Genomic DNA, 16,947 nt, shown 5'->3' with positions numbered 1-16,947 from the left:
CCTCATTCGATCTCCTTTTCTTTACCCTGTACATACCACAGCCGCCGGGTTTAATTGGTTTTGGATTATTTATTTTATTAACCTTAATTCTTTGTTCGTTTCTCTCCCCACCGTCGTTCCGTTTCGCCGGCGTGTTCCCGACCCCGGAGCCGATCCTGCACCCAGAGCTCAGCACCCTCGCGGAGGTTCATCCCGCCCTCGGTTTCCAGATCTTCGCTGGAAATTGTCTCCTGGAGCCTCTTGTATCCATTCTTGGACCGCCGACGCGCATGGAGGTGGAAACGGATCTCGCGGCGCCGTCGCCTGCGACAACGCCACCCGCACCGGGCGGCGGTGCCAAACTGACGGAGCCCAGACGGCGCAACCGGCCCGCACTTTCCTGCATTCAGTGCAGAACTCGCAAGATCCGATGCGATCGCAGCGAGCCATGCGCCAGCTGCAGGAAGTCCAAGATCGTCAACTGCACCTACGAGGAGGCTCGCCGGCCGAAGCCGCGGCTCTGGCGGCTCTCCCCGGCACCCGCGTCAGCTTCAGGGCAGCGAGGGCAGTCGCCAATCGCCGAAGAACGCCTAGTCATTGGCCCGGGCTTCACCTTCAGGGAGGTGAAGCTACCATCGGGACCACCGCAGCAGGATCCTCCGCGTCTGAGTCCCACATCTGGCGCACCCGCTAGGACCCCAGAGCACTTGTCAACCTCGAGTCCTATGGTCCACCAAGGCGATTGCGGACCCGGAAACACCGCCGCCCTCGCCGAGAGGATCCGACAGCTGGAGCAGCAGCTTTCAGAGGCACTGAAACGGCCGGACCACGGCGCTAATTCGTATCGGTTGAACCCTGTCCCAATCCGAGACGCCTCCTCGGGCAGGCTGCTTGAGGGAGACAAGCTGGTGGGTTGTCTTCGTACCCACCTTGCCCAGCGTTTCTCTTTTCCTAGTGTAGCTGACAGCCCGACAGTTTCCTCTGATAATTGGACTCGCAAAGCGCATCAGGACAGAAAAGAACTCCAGTGCACATATCCTGCTGCAAAAGTGCAAAGCTTTGGGCAAAGCCATCACGTCTATGAGCGCTCCAACCCATGATTCCTTGCAGCTAGGCCAGGCCCTGCCTCCTGAGGAGACCATCAGCCGGCTGGTTGATGCATACTTCCGCACCTTTGAGAGCGTCTACCGGATTCTCCATCGTCCTACCTTCTACCGCGCCTATCAAAGGTACTTGGACAAGCCCCAGGCTGCGGATCCGGCGTTTCTCGTGCAGCTCCAGCTGTGCATGGCCATCGGGACGTGCTTTCAGGATGATGTCACTGCTCTCCGCCGGTCGGCTTCGCAGTGGATCCACGAGGCGCAGATCTGGCTCGTCTCGTCGGCCGACAAGTCGCGCGTCAGCTTCAGTGCTCTCCAGAGCATGTGTCTGCTCCATCTCGCCAGGGAGACGTGCGGCATCGGCGGCGACCTTGCCTGGATAGGCGCCGGCGCACTGCTGCGGACCGCCATGTATCTCGGCCTCCACCGCGACCCCGACAACCTGCCCAACATGTCCGGGTTCAGCGCCGAGATGAGGCGCAGGCTGTGGGCGACCGTGCTGGAGATTGTCTTGCAGTCCAGCCTGGACTCGGGCGCTCCTCCTCTTTTGGTTCTAGCCGATTTCGACACGCGCCCGCCATCCAACTACGATGACGACCAGCTCGCCGACGACGATAGAGCCCTGTCGTCTCCGAGGCCACCAGGGTCGTTTACGCAGACGACTGTTCAATTGGCGCTTCTTCGCTCGTTTCCTGTTCGACTGGCGATTGCTCACTACGTTAACCATTTCAACTCACAGGCCACGTACGAAGAAACGTTGAAGTGGAACACTGAGTTGACGAGCGCATGCCGGGCACTTTCCGCTACCCTGCAGCCGGCGTACGACCCTGCCGGTATCCTTCCAAAGCGCCTCTCTCTTTTCCAGCTGCGGCTAGCCGAACACATGGTGCACCGCTTCTTCTTGGCTCTCAACCATCCGTGGTTGGTGTCGGCTCACACCAATCCAGCCTACTACTTTGCCCGCAAGATGTGCGTCGAGACGTCACTCAAACTGTACCGAGCCATTGCCACGGGATCGCCCGCAGGCGACTCTGGCACAGCCAGTCAAAACGACGACTTTACGCGACTCGCGACGTGCGGCTACGGGGCGTTCCGCTCGGTTCCAACCCTGGCTGTGCTGACGATCTGCCTGGAGCTGCTGTGGCAGGTGCAAGAGGACCGGTCGTTCCGCCAGAGCATGAGTATTGATTACCCCCTGGATCGGCTAGGCGCGCCCGGCAACGAAGCAGACACGAGTCCGTCGGTCGGCATTGGTGTGGGAAGCGGCGCCGCACCAAGACATGAGTTGCTTGAGGCGGTCAAGTACTCGATTAGCTGGACCAAGAGGCGCATTCGGTGCGGGGAGACCAATATTAAGGGGTATCTTGTCTACTCTGCGCTGCTCAGTCAGGTTCAGGCACTCCAGCGAGGCGCGTCGGATGCGGAAGTGGAACGTCTGGTGTTGAATACTATTACTGAGGAGTTGGAGGAGTGTTTGCGTCTGCTGGAGGATGTGGCCGGCAGCAACGCGGCGATGCCGGTGGTGCCGGCTATGGCTAACGGAGGGCAGCATATGGGTACAGCTGCGATCATGGAGTGGATGGATGGGACGGAGGCCGGGTGGCGCGGGGAGTATGATTCGGGGGATACCGTAAGTAGCATGAGCCGGACTGCCTTTTTGAAAAGTATGCTAATCTCCTACAGTTCCAACCCCAGGGGTTCCAGTCCATCTTCAACCTGCCCGACGCGGAATTCTTTATTGGGAGCTGAGGTTCTGGCAGCCTGAGCTAAGATTTCAACTCTCTTGGATAGACTCGTTCTAAATCAGCGGCTGGATGCGCTCTACGAATCGTTCTGCGGGCTCAAACCACCCCGGGCCACCGGCGGAAGGGCTGCCTTGTGGCGATAGCAAGTGGCAGGTGCAGACCAGATCGCAGCAGCCGCGGCGGAGACGACGGACGAACCGAGGGAGCAATACTGGGCCCAAGGGCCGTCGCCATCCATCCGACGGCTTCCGCGGCGAGGAACAAGCGCTGAAAGAACGGTCCAGCAGCGTGCTCGCGACGAAGTGTTGAAGCTTCAAAGGAGGCGCGGGTTAAACTCGTCGACGCTGTCCGTCCCGGCCTGTGATCTGGTGAGGATCATCGAAGGAGCTGCCAGATAGGCCCGTTCCATGTATATCATCGCTGTTCAGCAAGTGCGGTCTTCCGGTCTCCGCGTTGTCAATTACCGCTGTTGCCGTTGATGCCCGCAGCAGAGCTGTCAGGCGACCACATTATTCCAAAGCAGGGAGGATGATGTATACTAGCTCCCAAAGGGGTGGCTGTCCTTGGAGAGAGAGAATTTGATACCTATAAAGTCTTTCAGCGTGATGAGGATGGCGTGCGGATTCTCGCCGCCACATGGGGAGCTTGGGATCACAGTTCTCATGGATAACACGTGCAGGGAGCAGCTCAGGGAGGAAAAGAGGCTCCGGGAGCGCGATGATATGCCTGAAGGAACATGCCGTCCTGCTGACAAGGGCAATTAATTCAAGCTAAATGCTCAATGTTACCTCTGCCGACTCAACCGGGAATGGTGGCTTGCAGGCGTCGGCTGCAGATGCCCGCGGATAGGAGAGGAAGGTGCTTTCAGGTACAGATCGACGCCCGGGGACAGGCAGCTCCAGAACTTTTGGGCGGACCTGCAGAGCATGAGCCAGGTACTGTACTACTGCAGGGTGCCTTACAGGTATGTGAGCGTTCTGAGACAAATCGAGCTAATGTGTGTAATTTAGGTTCTATTTATAGTTATGCCCCTATTGTTGTCCCGAGGACCCAATTGACCAATATCCATCGATGATCATGAATCGGCTCATGTCAAGTGTTACTCCCGGATCATCCAGGCAACATTCGAATCCCAACCCGGGTCGGTGCTTCCGCTGCTCTATCTCGTCCCTGGATTGATGGCATTCACGAGAGATCATTTCCACCCAACAATGTCCCCATTCGGACGCTGCGGAGGGCTTCCCTCATGGGGGCTGCTCCCCAGGCCTGAACTTCCCCCTTAACCACGGTAAAGTGATAGCTGTTCCTGTGCTACCTTGCATTTACCCGCCCAACCAACTCGCCACCTTCTTTTCTACATTCCATTATCAGCATTTTCTCTCTTTCTGCCGTCGCTCGCTGAGGGTAACATCGCCCAGCCAGCGGTGTACGTACCGGGCAACAGGCTGCTCGCGGTGCTGCAGCACCCGGATCCCTCGCACGCAGCAGGATAGTGCAAATATATTGTCGGTCCCGGCCCCGAATCGGCTGCCCTGGTCTTTGTTTCCAAAAATTGTTGCCTGTCCCACCATCAGCGAGAGGATCAGGACAGAATTGGGGAAAGCTTGTTTGTTTTTGTGTCCTCGTGCAGCTCACCGCTGTCCCGGCATCCAGGATTTGCCCTTTGGTCGAGACCCCGTGGGATTTCCTAGGGCGCACTCACTCAATATACACTCAGTCTAGCCACGCAGCTTATGCCCTAGTTGGAGATGCGCTGCATAGACCATTGCAACACTGCAACGGACGCGAGCGTTGCAGCTGTCTGGGCGCCGCAGTGATACGCTGGCTTTTACCTTCTATCCGGGCTGACGACTACGGCAAGGTGGCCCCGATTGAGGTGAAGCGGCCATATAAAGCACAAAGCCGGATATGATCGTCATCGTTGGCTAGCAACCCATTGCGTCTTTTCCCGTCGCCCAGACCATCAACGATGGACCTGCTGCGGCTTCTTCTTCTCTCCGCACTCGCGGTGCGGGTACCCGCAACCCCTATTGCTCCCCCCGAGCCGAGGGACGGGTTAATTCGACCACAGCAACAAGACCCGGCTGGAAGGATACCCACAGACCACGGAGCACCCATACCCCCGGCATCAACACCTCCCGCCCGTCCCGACAATGCAATCCTTGAACTGCGCGAAGCGCTAAACATCGGCCCGCCGTTCCCACAAGACGACACCGTCATCATCCAACCGCTGCCGTCGAAGGGATGCACAACCACCCTGACCGAGACGCTGGGGTACCCGTGTGATTGGGACGGCACCCTGACCGTCTACCCGTCCACCGTGCTCCAGACCCGCCAGGTCAACTGCAACGGGTGTGACAACCTGCTTGTTCAAAAGGACTACTACTTTTGCCCGAACCAACGGATTAATGCCACGGCTAGGGTCGGCACGCCGAGTACGTATTGGAATACGGTATGTCGGCCGAGTGTGGTGCCGAGGAGTATTGGTCTGGGAGAGGCAGATGCAGGGGGGGTGTCGGTGACTACTACCGCTGCCGTGGGACGTGGAGCTGCTGCTGCTTCTGGGTCGGGGGTGGCGGGTGTGTTAGGGGCAATTCCAATTCGAACTGCAGTCCCAGCTCCTATCATCACCATCACCGGCACCTCCGCCCCGTTCCCGACGGCAACAAACACAAGACCATCAGAGTTACGGCGGGAAGCCCAAAACCCAAACCCCCAACCCTACCCTGAGTACCCTCAACACCAACCAGAACCCAGGCAATACCCAGCAGCACATGCGGCCGGGGGTATACTGGCAGAACCAGGATCATCAGGGGAATGCAGCACAACCTTTGTAGTCCAGCCCAAACAGTCAGCAGGCAAGACACTCACCACCTACTCACGATACACAACCACGACCTGGTGGCTGCACTGCCATGGCTGTGCCCTGGCCGTCAGCACGGCACTGGCCGGATATGGCCCACCGGGGGTGTTTACTACCACGACGACGATGCCGGTCGGGGTGGAGACTGCTTTTGCTTGTTACGGTTGGAAATGATACACACATCCTACACCCTAAAGGGGTTGCGACGTGTTAGGGGACTCGGAGACATGCTTAGGTGTTGTTATGGGAGGATGCTGTAGGGGAAGGATGATTGCTTGGGTTGTGAAGCTGGCTAGGGTGGTGAAGCTGGCTAGGGTGGTGGCCCGGATGATGGATGGGATTGCTAGACTGGGGATACCTGTTAGCGACTGGATTGGGCTGGACTGGACAATGGTTTTGTTTCCTGTTGCATCCAAAAGGCCTGGAGTTGGCGTATGGGCGTTCTGTGGTTGCTTCGCTTCATGTTCTCGGGGTGAAAACTAGCTGGATGTGATGTGGCTAGATCTTAGTGCAGAGTGTTGTTGCTTCATGAGATTCAGCAGGAAACTACCAGTAAGGAGAGTTGATGTATCCGTGCTTCTAGCTGTGTGAGGTTCCTCAGCTTCACCTCCACACGAGTCTCTCCGCTAGTGTTCGCCGCCCCTTAAGCACTAATAGCCTCTCCTAGGTACTCGGAGTTATAATTCGATAGTATAACCAGTGCCGTACAGAGCGATCTGCAAGATTTCATCCCGGAAATCCCACGTCTCTGCGTATGTTCTCGATTTAGCAACCTAAGATGTAGCTAACAAGTATGTACAATCGAATGTAAGTAAAAGTTACATGTAGGTAGTATGTACGGATCCATCTCCTTTATTGACCGCCTCAGGCTCCATCCAGTCCACCTTCTCCCCTAATTCCGCGGCCCATGGAGGATCCAGGACAGGTTAAACCTCCGCCAGATGATCGCCCGGTACGAGTTCCCGCCCCCCTTGTCATTGTAGAAATCGCTCTCCACCAGAGCACCAATCTTGAAATCAGCCGTCTTACACATGCTCGAATACCCCCCCTCGTACCCAGCCCCAGAAACCGGCGCGTCGCTCAGCTCCCGCCCATAATTCCACTTTTTCGCGTCCTTGTCATAACTAATCCGCACCCGCATATGCCGTCGACTGTCCTTGCTAGCCGAGTTCATAAAAATCGTCCTCGCCGGACCATCATCGGCCTGGTTATAGAACAGCACCGACCCTTCGCACCTCGGATCCGGCAGACCCGTATCGTCCGCAAAAGCTCCAAACGACGTCAGCGTGCCCCTCGCAACCCGTCTGTAATCCCCATCCCCACCAGGCCTGTCATTCCGGTACAGCTTCCCATCCGGCGTCTGCGCGATGGTACCCTCGGACCCACCCCCCGGCAACATCTGCAGGGACCAAGTCCTGTTTCCGGGGGTACCACGCCCGATAATATTCCTCCGCTGCGCGGGGACGACCAGCTCGCCGGTAGTCAGCTTGATGCCGATCCCCGGCCCGACGGCGTCCCACGCCCACCCGTCAGGGGTCAGCTCCTTGGTGACATCTTCAGGCTTGGACCACGTCTTGCCGTCGTCGGTGCTGCGCGTCAGGTACAGATGCCTGCGCCCCGCCCAGGAAGTGTCAATCTTCTTGGTGACGCTGCCGTCGGGCAGCTTGTTGTTGCCGTTCTGGCTGTACGCGCCGCCGTTCCACGACATGAAGAGGTAGATGGTGTCGCCGTCGACCACGGGGGTCGGGTTGCCCCATGTCCCCGATCCGGAGCCGACTACCTCTTTAAGGCCTTCCCAGTCGTCCGGGTCGGCGCCGTGGTTGTTGGTGGTTTTGGTGCGTTTGTAGACCAGGTTGATGTCGCCAAAGTCCTCGTTGGTGTGGCGGCGGCCTTCGGCGAAGGCCAGGATGCGGCCCGTCGAGGTGCGGACTACGGCGGGAATGCGGAAGGAGTGGAAGCCGATCCCGCTGGAGAGTTTGTCGGGCGAGGCCATGTTGGCGCTGCGGAAGAGGACGAATTCCCGGTGGTACGGGGCGGCGTCCTTGGCTGGATCGTCGACCACAGCGTGGGATAGGGGGGCAAACAGTGCCCAGAGCGCCGCGGCGCCCTGAAGCCAGCGCATCGCGATGTGGTTGGGTGAATTGGTGATGCGGACGGATCAAGGCGAGGAGAAATGCGATGCAGTGAAGTTCTCGTTCCAATGCTGCAGCTCGTTGCTGGTGGCACTTGAACGACAGCAATCAACGAACATCTTGACGACTTATACTCGCTTTGAGTTGCTCAATACGTTCGTGGATCTGTTGTGGTCCAATGTTGTTGTCGGGGTCCTTTTTCCGCCGGCTTATGCGGTGTTGTTGAGCAGGAAGATTTGTTGCTGTTAAATTTAGATACTAAAATTGGTAGCAGGGTCTCCAAAAGGATGGAGTTTTGGAGTCTCCCCGACTGCTTATGGACCTTGGGGCCATAGCCTCGCGACTTAGCTAATGCGACGAATGCGAACCCAACATGAGCCACTCAAAAAGAGCAGAACTGCACGTGGGCGCCATCATCTTGTGAGCAGTTGCCAGACTTGGTCAAGGCCAAAGGTACGGCATAGCCCTGGCTGACCCGAGGCACAACTGGTAGGCACTAATAGCTGGAGGCTGAACTTTGATGATGATGGAACCCGGATTATATCCGGGGTTCACTCCGATTTGATGCTTCATGTTCCGTCATCCGTGAGTGTTAGCAGGTTCAACAGTCGCAGACTCGCATTGAAAAGTCGACATTGACCGAGAGCCATTAGGGTTGTGTATGCACATGAAGAGGCCAGCCGAACGACCAGGCCTTCGCGGTTCATGCCCCATGATCCGGGCGTGCGACGGTGGTACTAGGCCATGGATGAACCTGTGCACATGGTCCTGAGCTGAGCATTGCGCTCCATCAGCTACCTCCTAGTATCTAGAAGCATACACCACAGCTCAAAGGCTGGCGAACTCAAGCCCAGTAGAAGATCTTGAAGTCCATGTATCAGACTGGTTATGTGCCTGTCGGGTCCCTATGATAGCATGGCTACCACTCCAGGCCTATCGCATAACCGCAGCCCGTTTTCCATGCAGCATTCTATGCGATGCTCCAGGACAATATGGAGATGCTCCAGGTAGGTGATCATGGTTTCGGCGATTGGTACCTATCATTACACTATACTAGGGAAAGGGCAGGTACAATACCTGCACGGCATTACCAGCATCATTGCCGTGCCCCTTAGGTTGACATCAACTTCGATGAAAGAGAATGACAACATACCCCTGAAGCAAAGCTGCCAGTGAACATGGATCATTATGAGGTGTAGTAATGCTTGACGGCACGTCAAGTTGTTATTGATCTCCTCCTTGCTCGCATCGAAGTCACATGTTATGTTCTGACCTCCTGCCATATTAGTTAGTAATCCCCTGCTTCCTGCTGTGTGAACAATGAGGCAGCCGATCAGAGTCAATGCCTTCGATCGGGAGATTGTAGCTGCACAAGTCTACCTAACAGGGTTCTGCCTTCAGCAATACATTGGTCACCGCTATATTCATTGATAGCAGACCTAGGGGAACCAAGATCCCATCCTTGGCATCGAGCACATGGCATCATCGACATGGCTTTCCGGGGTTCGAACAGCTACCTGCAGATGGGACCCTGATAGTCTGGTGTCATGGAACATCTAGACAGAAATTGCCGCATGTGGAATGGACTCGGAATCATGCGTGACAAGCTCCGGGCGGCTGATGTAGTAGGTACATAGGTACCTTGCTATGTCTGGAGGATGGGTATGATGCGGCTTGCGTTGCTGCGAGCCCCAATCTGCATAGACCCCTTGGGAGCGTAAGTGTGATCCCCAAGGTGGTACCCCCTTGAACTATGTTCTTGGTTCACTATGTCCTCTAACGATATATAGGTAGGTACCAAACAGATGCCCGCGCTCTACAACTTCAATCGATGTCAAACTGTCTTCCCGATAGCATGGTTTAGTGTTCCTGGTTTCTTTCGTGATCGTCCCAGACACGGTCCGATACAGCCGCCTGTGGATCTGTAAAGACGGCACCTCTGCTTCCATGTCCGGGTGAGGAAAGAGCAAAGATAGGCATCGAAGAGATACGGCCCGACTACATCTACTTTCAGAAACAGGTACTACTACCGATACTAGTACTGCTGATTCCAAGTTCTGGGCGATCGCCGATCGACAGGAGACGAGCCGATCTACGCAGTGGGCTGTATCCAGTAAGTTGTAGCAACGATGCAAAGTTCCGTTCCATGATGGTGACCACTACCGATGGTGCACGCATGTAGGCCAGTAGGTTGATTGTGATCATAGCGGCCCAGCACCCGTTGTCTCGGCCAAACTACCTTTCCTCCTTGCCCGATTATGCATCCTAAACAAGCTGGAAGCTCGCAGACAGCCTCCGAATGACGGGATGATCTTGGTAGACAGCCGCCCGCGAGGACTCACGTCATGCCTGGGCCAAGGTGCGGCCTAATATCGAGATGAGAACGGCCGGCACTTCTTTCCGGTACTGCGGAAGACCAAAGTAGCGGCCCAAGATGGGAGTGGCCACTTTATATTAATTCAAGACGCTAGCCGAAGCGTGCTTCCTCCAGTCACTGGCTAGGAAACCAATCATGCGTGCATTAAAGGCGCAATTATCCCCAGCGGTTCGCTATTAGCCGGTATATGGATGGACTGGGTCCGGGGTGCAGAACCTGGGGAAAGATGGGCCAAGATGCCGGCTGGCGTTCTCGTGGACTGCTGGTAGGCGCGTGCGAAGAGTTATAATACTCGTGGTTTGTGCCAGGGACAAGAGATCTGAGATCCCAGGAACCAGGCTCTTCAACCCTACGGTATTAGTCTCGCCATACACTTGTGCACGCAATACGACATCTCCCAGTCGCATACCGCCTCACCGACAACATGCTCTTCACCTCAGCCCTCGGCGCAGTCGCCCTGCTCGCGGCGGAGGCAGCAGCACACGGCGCTGTCACCAGCTACATCATCGCTGGCAAGGAATACCCTGGGTAAGCCATTCCATCCCTCCCTACCAGTATCATCATACCCCTAACACACCCACAGCTACCAAGGCTTCTCCCCCGCCAACTCCAAGAACGTGATCCAGCGGCAATGGCCGGACTACAACCCCATCATGTCGTGCAGCGACGCCAAACTGCGGTGCAACGGGGGCACCTCGGCAACACTGAGCGCGACGGCGGCCCCCGGCGACGAGGTGACCGCCGTCTGGCAGCAGTGGACGCACAGCCAGGGCCCCATCCTCGTGTGGATGTACAAGTGCCCCGGCGATTTCAGCTCGTGCGACGGGTCCGGGTCGGGATGGTTCAAGATTGACGAGGCGGGTTTCAGCGGTGATGGTGTCAAGGTTTTCCTGGATACTGAGAGGCCGTCCGGATGGAAGATTGCGGAGCTTGTGGGCGGGAATAAGAAGTATACTAGCAGGATTCCGAGTACGTGTCCCTATGAGTACCTTATGGGGAAGGGTGTGTTGTGACTGACTGACTGTGTGCTCAGGGGGCCTCGCACCGGGCAACTACCTCATCCGCCATGAGTTGATTGCCCTGCACCAGGCCAACAACCCGCAGTTCTATCCCGAGTGCGCCCAGATTACCGTCACGGGCTCCGGCACCGCGCAGCCGAATGCCTCGTACAAGGCGGCTATTCCCGGATACTGCAGCAACACCGACTCCAACATTCGGGTAAGTTGAGGATGATAAGACTCAGAGCTGTTAGTTCCAATGCTAATCGTGGATAGGTGCCCATCAACGACCACTCGATTCCCCAGACTTACAAAGTCCCCGGCCCGCCCGTGTGGACGGGTGCCTAAATGCGTAAGGACTATGCCACGTAAAAGGAGCGTGGTAAGGCGAGAATGGAAGTTTGCTTTGGCGAAGCATAAGCGATTTGTATGGGAGATTGCATGCCGCTGATCCTCGACTGACTGTATGGGGTGGCTGTACGTAGGTAGATTATGACTGGGCTCGTGTTAACAGCACAGCCTGGTAGTCAATAATGGGCAACATTCCCGTCCTATCTGCAACCAGCTGTAGAGCGACCTTACATGTAGCGGCTCAAGCAGCAGGCGCGTAGAAACTAAACCTCCCCCTCGGATCATACTTCTTCTTCAACGCCCTCAGCCGATCCTGCCTCCACTGCTCAAAACCATACCACTCCTTAGTGCTCTCATCCCCATACGCATAATTCACATACGTATGCATCTGACTCCTCCCACTGCCCCTACGCAGAACCTCCCTCAACTGATTCCCCAACTGCCTAGCCTGCTGATCCCTCACCGGGCCAGCAGGAGCATACTGCACCAGAGGCGCCGTCAGCAACCTATCCTCACGGAAGGCATACGCCGCCGAGTTTTCATCAACAGCATCAACCCCTTGCATCGAGTACCCCTCAAACATAAACAGCGAGTTCGCAAACGGCGAAGAAGCGTTCGTAGCTGCCTTGAAAAGGGCGTATACCTCTTCCTGGGCCGTTGCGTTGTATTCCGGCAGGTAAATCGGGAAGCGGGGGTTAGCCATGCCGGCGTTTTGGCAGGGAGGCGAGTCCAGCGCGATGTTGACCCACCGGGCCATGTCGCGGTACGTGCCGTTGGCAGGGGTGGCTGAGATGGGCCCCAGGGCGCGGAACGGCTGGGTGTAAACGGGGTCGACGACGGGGACACCTTCCTGGATGATGTAGAACTCGATGACGGGGCCGGTCGGGTCCACCTGAGGGAGGTTGAACCAGTACGACCAGTTGATGATGTCCACCGGCTGGCTGCCGTTGCGGGCACGCAGGAGGTGGTCATTGGCGGCCTGGTAGAGGGCTTTCACCTTGTCGCCGGTGAACATGAGCGTCTCAATGGCCCAGTTGACGTGGGTGCGGGGGTAGATTTTCACAGTCACCGAGGTGACGATGCCAAAGTTATGCCCCGCGCCCTTCATGGCCCAGAACAGGTCCGAGTTCGAGCTAGCGGAGATGGTTTTGAGGCTACCATCAGCAAGCACAACTTTCATGGACACGAACTGGTCGGCGATGAGGCCGTAGTGGCCCTGCAGCCAGCCGTGTCCGCCTCCGAGCGCGGGGCCCATGTAGCTGACGCACTCGCAGGTGCCTGTCACGGTCTGCTTGCCAGCCTCCCATAGCGTGTCTATGACCACCTTGGAGTTGGTGCCGCCGGCAATGGTGGCTGTTTGTCCGTTGGCCGCGATGGTGACGCCGCTCAGCTTGGCCAGGTTGATGGCAATGCCCCAGTCCATGCGGCCCAGTGTTGTGATACTTCCGTGCACGCCATTGTAGGCGAGGAAGGGGATGTTGCACTTGTTGGCGGCGCGAACCTGTGTATGGTTAACAATACCAGTAAAAATTAGTGTGGCGGGGGATAGCTTACAATGGTGACGACGTCGTTCTCAGTGGCTGGCAAAACCGTGATGTTGACAATGGGCGTCTCCAAATTCGACCACCTCGTCGAGTACTTTACAAAATCAACCGAGCCTGGAAAGAAGACCTCGGCCTGCTTGGAGAGGTATGATGCGAGTTTCAAGATCTCGGCCAAATTGCAGCCCGGGAGGCGCGCGGTGTCAGCTACGTCCTCGAGGGAATCGGTCTCTGACTGCGGTACCGGCGTCGCAACTGCAAACTGCAAAGCCAAGACGGCAGCAGTTGCCACGAGTTTCGCCTGAAGCCAGCGCATTGTCGAGGTTACACGGCGCGGGAGTTTGCCAAGATGGGGGTTCCGCGTGGGAAAAGCAACTGTGCTACGCGGGCAGGAACGTCTCAGAAGCAAGTGCTTGGACAGTTAGGTGTGCTTATTATATGGCACAGATGCGGTCTCGGTGTGCGATCCTCTTCCCCGGTGCTGGATGCTGGCCCTGTCTTCTCCTCATGCGCCCCACGCAGCACTGCAACGTGGGCTTTCACTAGAGTCCTGCCTGCATGGATAAAAGGAGTTAGCAAATGCCCCTTTGACCTCCATCTATCGGCCTTGGTAAGCTCGGCTGCGATGATATATACAATATACCTATGAACTATACTTAATCTCCGCCCCGTTGCGTACAGTTGATTCGAGCGAGATCTATGCATCCGGCACGTTTACTGAGGATGGTGTGTCGCCCGTCAACGCTGCCGTGCGATGTCGCAACGTGGGGGAGCATCCAGTCGGCTCTTGAACCGTGTGAACCCGTATCCGCAACAATAACCGGCTACCATGCAGGATTCTAGCCAACTGCCAGGGGCCCAGGGACCTGGATCTCGGCTGGCTGCTTGGCGCTGCAGTGCCCAGTGCTGTGCCGTAGACTACTGCACTGAGCTGCAGCAGCTCCAACAAGGTGTCGAGGGCACCGATGAGTTCGTATACCGAGGCTTCGAAGGGCTAGGGAAAGGCAGGTGGGCGGATAAACTTTCCTAGCAAAGGCGACCCGGGGATGAAGGCTACACTTGGCATGAAAGTTAGTTCCGCGGCATTTGAGAACAGGACAGCCCTGTTCTAGGTTGTGTACTGCGAAGGCAAAATGCAACATGGAAAGGTCAGGGAACGAATCCTTTTCAGGTTGCCCGGAAGCTGAAGGCAGAACGAAATTTGCATCCTGCATGCAGACAGTGAATGTGTGGTAGGAATTGGGTAGTCGAAGTGACTTACCCCCGCAGCACGCGAATAATAAGCAAATATCTGCAGGAACCAACAGCCTGGAAGTGCCCTGAAGAGTGATCAAAGACGCAGAAGCATCCCTCGGCAGCACCGGGCCAACCACTGCGCAGGAATCGCGCCATCACGGATGATGCGCAGGGCTTCTTGGCTCCTCGTTTCGGTTACTTTTCTGTCGATCCTTTCTTTTCACGCATCAAGGTCACTGTCCATACCGTGCAAGAGTATCTCACCTATCCCAGAGGTCAGCCATGCCTTATACATCCACAAATCTCCTATTTGACCTTCGTGGGTTCCGTCACCCTCAGAAAGCCCTCGCCGATCGTGATCGACGCCCCGACTCCCCGGACTACACATGTCTGAGGCGTCTTCCCCGGACCCCGCGGCGCAAGCGGCGGCTCAAGCGGCGGCTGCCGAGGCGGCGCGCACATTCAACGTCACGCTATGGACGCTGTACGCCTTCGGAGTCCTGGTCACGGTCCTGCGGACGTATGCGCGGGTCAGGGCTGTGGGCTGGAAGCATTTCGAGGCAGATGACTACCTCGTATGGGTTGCTCTTGTAAGCACTCTCAAGAAAATCCCTTTCGCATCGACAGGGTGCTTCAATGTTGACACGACGCCGTTTAACCATCGCCTCTGCAGCTGCTCTACTCGACACAATCGACCCTGGGATACGAAGTCGGCAACCTTGCCCGTGGGCTGGCAAACAATGGCATGACAGATGCACAACGGGCTGCCTTGTCACCAGATAGCCCGGAGTACGAGATGAGGGTGATTGGTTCAAAGATCCAGGTGGCGGGGTGGTCTTGCTACGCGGCCTTGATGCTGGTGCTCAAGTTCGCCATGCTGTTCTTTTACCTGCGACTTACGGTATGTTAGCCCTTTCCAAGTTTCTCACCACGGCTGTTGTGAAGGCTTACCCGCTGCCAGAACGGCCTGAGCCGCCGCCATCGCATCCGCGTGCATGTTGGGTTCGCGCTCGTCTTTGCGGGCTTTCTCGCCTCCATCTTCGCCGTCTTCCTCACGTGCATGCCCTTCCACAACTACTGGCAAATCAACCCGGACCCGGGCAACTTGTGCCAGGCCGCCGTGTCCAGGCCTATCGTCTGGGCGTCGTTTGCTGCAAACATCTCGTCAGATATCTATCTCATCCTGATACCGCTCCCGCTGCTCTGGGTATCGCGTCTGCGGCTGGTGGAGAAGATCGCATCGAGTCTTGTGCTTGGCGCCGGCATCTTCGTCCTCGTCTGCGCCACGCTGAAGACTGTCTTTGTCATTGTGGTATGTCAAATCTCAATAACATTCGACCAGATGCTCTCGCTAACTTGATGCCCTTGAAGGACGACGTCAATGGCGCCGAGCTTGCCGGCGCATGGGGCACGCGCGAGGCCTTCGTGGCGGTCGTCACGACCAACCTCCCCATGGTGTTCCCGCTCTTCCGGACGTGGCTCAAGCCGCTGATCGGCAGCTCGGCGCGCACTACCGACAAGCTGAGGACGCCTGACGGGTTCCGGAGCATTGGGGGCGGCGGCGGTCCTGGGGGGTCTGAGTCGCGCAGCAACCGTCGCCGTGGCCCGCATACCAGCTCATCAAAAGGGGTGAATCCCCTTACTAACGTGTCCTTCACCGAGAGCGAGGAGCGCATCGTCAACGAGATCAAGCTGCAAAGCATGCGGTCTGGTGCGGGTACTGCTACTGTTACTGCTGCAGGCGGTGCGGTTTCCACCACGGCGCAGGATGGGCAAAAAGAGACCAAGGGCATTGTTGTTACGACTGATTTCGATATCTCCGAAGACAGGAGCAGCCAGCATAACGAGCTGAATGCCACGCGCATCCATGAGCCTTGGTAACGGAATTATGTTCTAGCTTGCTTCTCGTTTCTTTGTTAGCGTTGCCTGAAATACCATTAAATCTTGACGAGCATCAGCTTCCGGCCGTGATGCAGATCAATCGTTGCTTGCGCAAGGCTCGACCGGTGGACGCCGTTTCCTAATGGTAACCTCCTAGTTTTGACTACCTAGGCAGGTAATTTTCGGGTACCGGGGAGTCATCAGTGGACCATCTGTTCCATCAACTTGACTGAGGCGCTTCGACAACTCTCGGTCACATCCGGTTCAGGCCCTGCTCCACACCCCCAGATCAGCATCATGGATACTGGAGCGTCGAAAAGTGACATTTTCGATCGGCAGCGCTAGGGTGTGGGTTGCAGTAAGCCATCCGAACTCTCCGTTGTGAATTTGTGCTGATCTGGCTGTCTGAAGCAGGGCCCAAAGTATCCAAGATCTGGCAATTCACCCTGGGCTTGAACCCTGCCCGCCGTGCCCGCTCTGTGAAGGAGATTGTGCGGAATGGGTGTTGGCGATGGCTTCAAAATTGGTAGGCAACGACGGTCGATAAAGAAGATGGTGCTTCAATGTTGGTGCATACAAGCTTTGGCTGGGTGCCCTTCAATTTGGCATGTGCCCACGGCGGCCGTTTGGAGACCGTCGTGGTAGATCTGAGGCCGTCGTCCCATTTTGGTTAAGAAAATCGGTTCGCAAATTGAAGATCGGAAAGTGGTGATCGCGATCTGCTCGAGTCAGGACCCACTGTGG

At 56.7% G+C, this 16,947-nt stretch overlaps 6 protein-coding genes across 6 annotated transcripts; 4 read left to right on the top strand and 2 right to left on the bottom strand.

The window, feature by feature from the left end:
• Nucleotides 1-269: 269 nt before the first annotated feature.
• Nucleotides 270-2,828, top strand: N656DRAFT_708978 (uncharacterized protein; the record flags this gene model as incomplete). The annotated part of the gene is made up of 3 exons (XM_064811556.1): nucleotides 270-887; nucleotides 955-2,709; nucleotides 2,763-2,828. The coding sequence occupies 3 exons, from the start codon at nucleotides 270-272 to the stop codon at nucleotides 2,826-2,828; spliced, it is 2,439 nt and encodes an 812-aa protein (XP_064670404.1).
• A 2,166-nt stretch (nucleotides 2,829-4,994) lies between these two features.
• Nucleotides 4,995-5,291, top strand: N656DRAFT_678212 (uncharacterized protein; the record flags this gene model as incomplete). Its single annotated transcript, XM_064810518.1, has 1 exon — nucleotides 4,995-5,291. A coding segment is annotated over one exon (297 nt), but the record flags the coding sequence as incomplete, so codon positions are not given.
• A 1,130-nt stretch (nucleotides 5,292-6,421) lies between these two features.
• Nucleotides 6,422-8,271, bottom strand: N656DRAFT_779064 (glycoside hydrolase family 33 protein). Its single transcript, XM_064815123.1, has one exon. The coding sequence runs from the start codon at nucleotides 7,807-7,809 to the stop codon at nucleotides 6,580-6,582; it is 1,230 nt and encodes a 409-aa protein (XP_064670402.1). The 5' UTR covers nucleotides 7,810-8,271; the 3' UTR covers nucleotides 6,422-6,579.
• A 2,279-nt stretch (nucleotides 8,272-10,550) lies between these two features.
• N656DRAFT_779063 (lytic polysaccharide monooxygenase) lies at nucleotides 10,551-11,782 on the top strand. The gene is made up of 4 exons (XM_064815122.1): nucleotides 10,551-10,724; nucleotides 10,780-11,165; nucleotides 11,230-11,414; nucleotides 11,471-11,782. Exons 1-4 carry the CDS (start codon nucleotides 10,621-10,623, stop codon nucleotides 11,540-11,542), a joined length of 747 nt encoding a protein of 248 aa, XP_064670401.1. The 5' UTR covers nucleotides 10,551-10,620; the 3' UTR covers nucleotides 11,543-11,782.
• Nucleotides 11,783-11,786: 4 nt separating this feature from the next.
• On the bottom strand, nucleotides 11,787-13,402 carry N656DRAFT_768386 (FAD-binding domain-containing protein; the record flags this gene model as incomplete). Its single annotated transcript, XM_064813619.1, has 2 exons — nucleotides 11,787-13,046; nucleotides 13,100-13,402. The coding sequence occupies 2 exons, from the start codon at nucleotides 13,400-13,402 to the stop codon at nucleotides 11,787-11,789; spliced, it is 1,563 nt and encodes a 520-aa protein (XP_064670400.1).
• A 1,102-nt stretch (nucleotides 13,403-14,504) lies between these two features.
• N656DRAFT_77915 (uncharacterized protein) lies at nucleotides 14,505-16,670 on the top strand. The gene is made up of 4 exons (XM_064815143.1): nucleotides 14,505-14,912; nucleotides 14,996-15,223; nucleotides 15,284-15,634; nucleotides 15,694-16,670. The coding sequence occupies exons 1-4, from the start codon at nucleotides 14,709-14,711 to the stop codon at nucleotides 16,201-16,203; spliced, it is 1,293 nt and encodes a 430-aa protein (XP_064670399.1). The 5' UTR covers nucleotides 14,505-14,708; the 3' UTR covers nucleotides 16,204-16,670.
• Nucleotides 16,671-16,947: the final 277 nt, after the last annotated feature.

This window comes from Canariomyces notabilis (assembly GCF_033297395.1).
Source record: "Canariomyces notabilis strain CBS 508.74 unplaced genomic scaffold N656scaffold_10, whole genome shotgun sequence".
In the NCBI taxonomy this organism is placed as follows: Eukaryota; Fungi; Ascomycota; class Sordariomycetes; order Sordariales; family Chaetomiaceae; genus Canariomyces; species Canariomyces notabilis.
This window is presented reverse-complemented; position numbering and strand designations above follow the sequence as displayed.

Bases quoted from the DNA above. Each gene is read 5' to 3' on its own strand.
- N656DRAFT_779064 (XM_064815123.1), bottom strand. From the start codon at position 7,809: ATGCGCTGGCTTCAGGGCGCCGCGGCGCTCTGGGCACTGTTTGCCCCC.
- N656DRAFT_779063 (XM_064815122.1), top strand. From the start codon at position 10,621: ATGCTCTTCACCTCAGCCCTCGGCGCAGTCGCCCTGCTCGCGGCGGAG. The intron at 10,725-10,779 runs GTAAGCCATTCC...ACACACCCACAG, and splicing joins GCTGGCAAGGAATACCCTGG to CTACCAAGGCTTCTCCCCCG. The intron at 11,166-11,229 runs GTACGTGTCCCT...CTGTGTGCTCAG, and splicing joins GTATACTAGCAGGATTCCGA to GGGGCCTCGCACCGGGCAAC.
- N656DRAFT_77915 (XM_064815143.1), top strand. From the start codon at position 14,709: ATGTCTGAGGCGTCTTCCCCGGACCCCGCGGCGCAAGCGGCGGCTCAA. The intron at 14,913-14,995 runs GTAAGCACTCTC...TCGCCTCTGCAG, and splicing joins ACCTCGTATGGGTTGCTCTT to CTGCTCTACTCGACACAATC. The intron at 15,224-15,283 runs GTATGTTAGCCC...ACCCGCTGCCAG, and splicing joins TCTTTTACCTGCGACTTACG to AACGGCCTGAGCCGCCGCCA.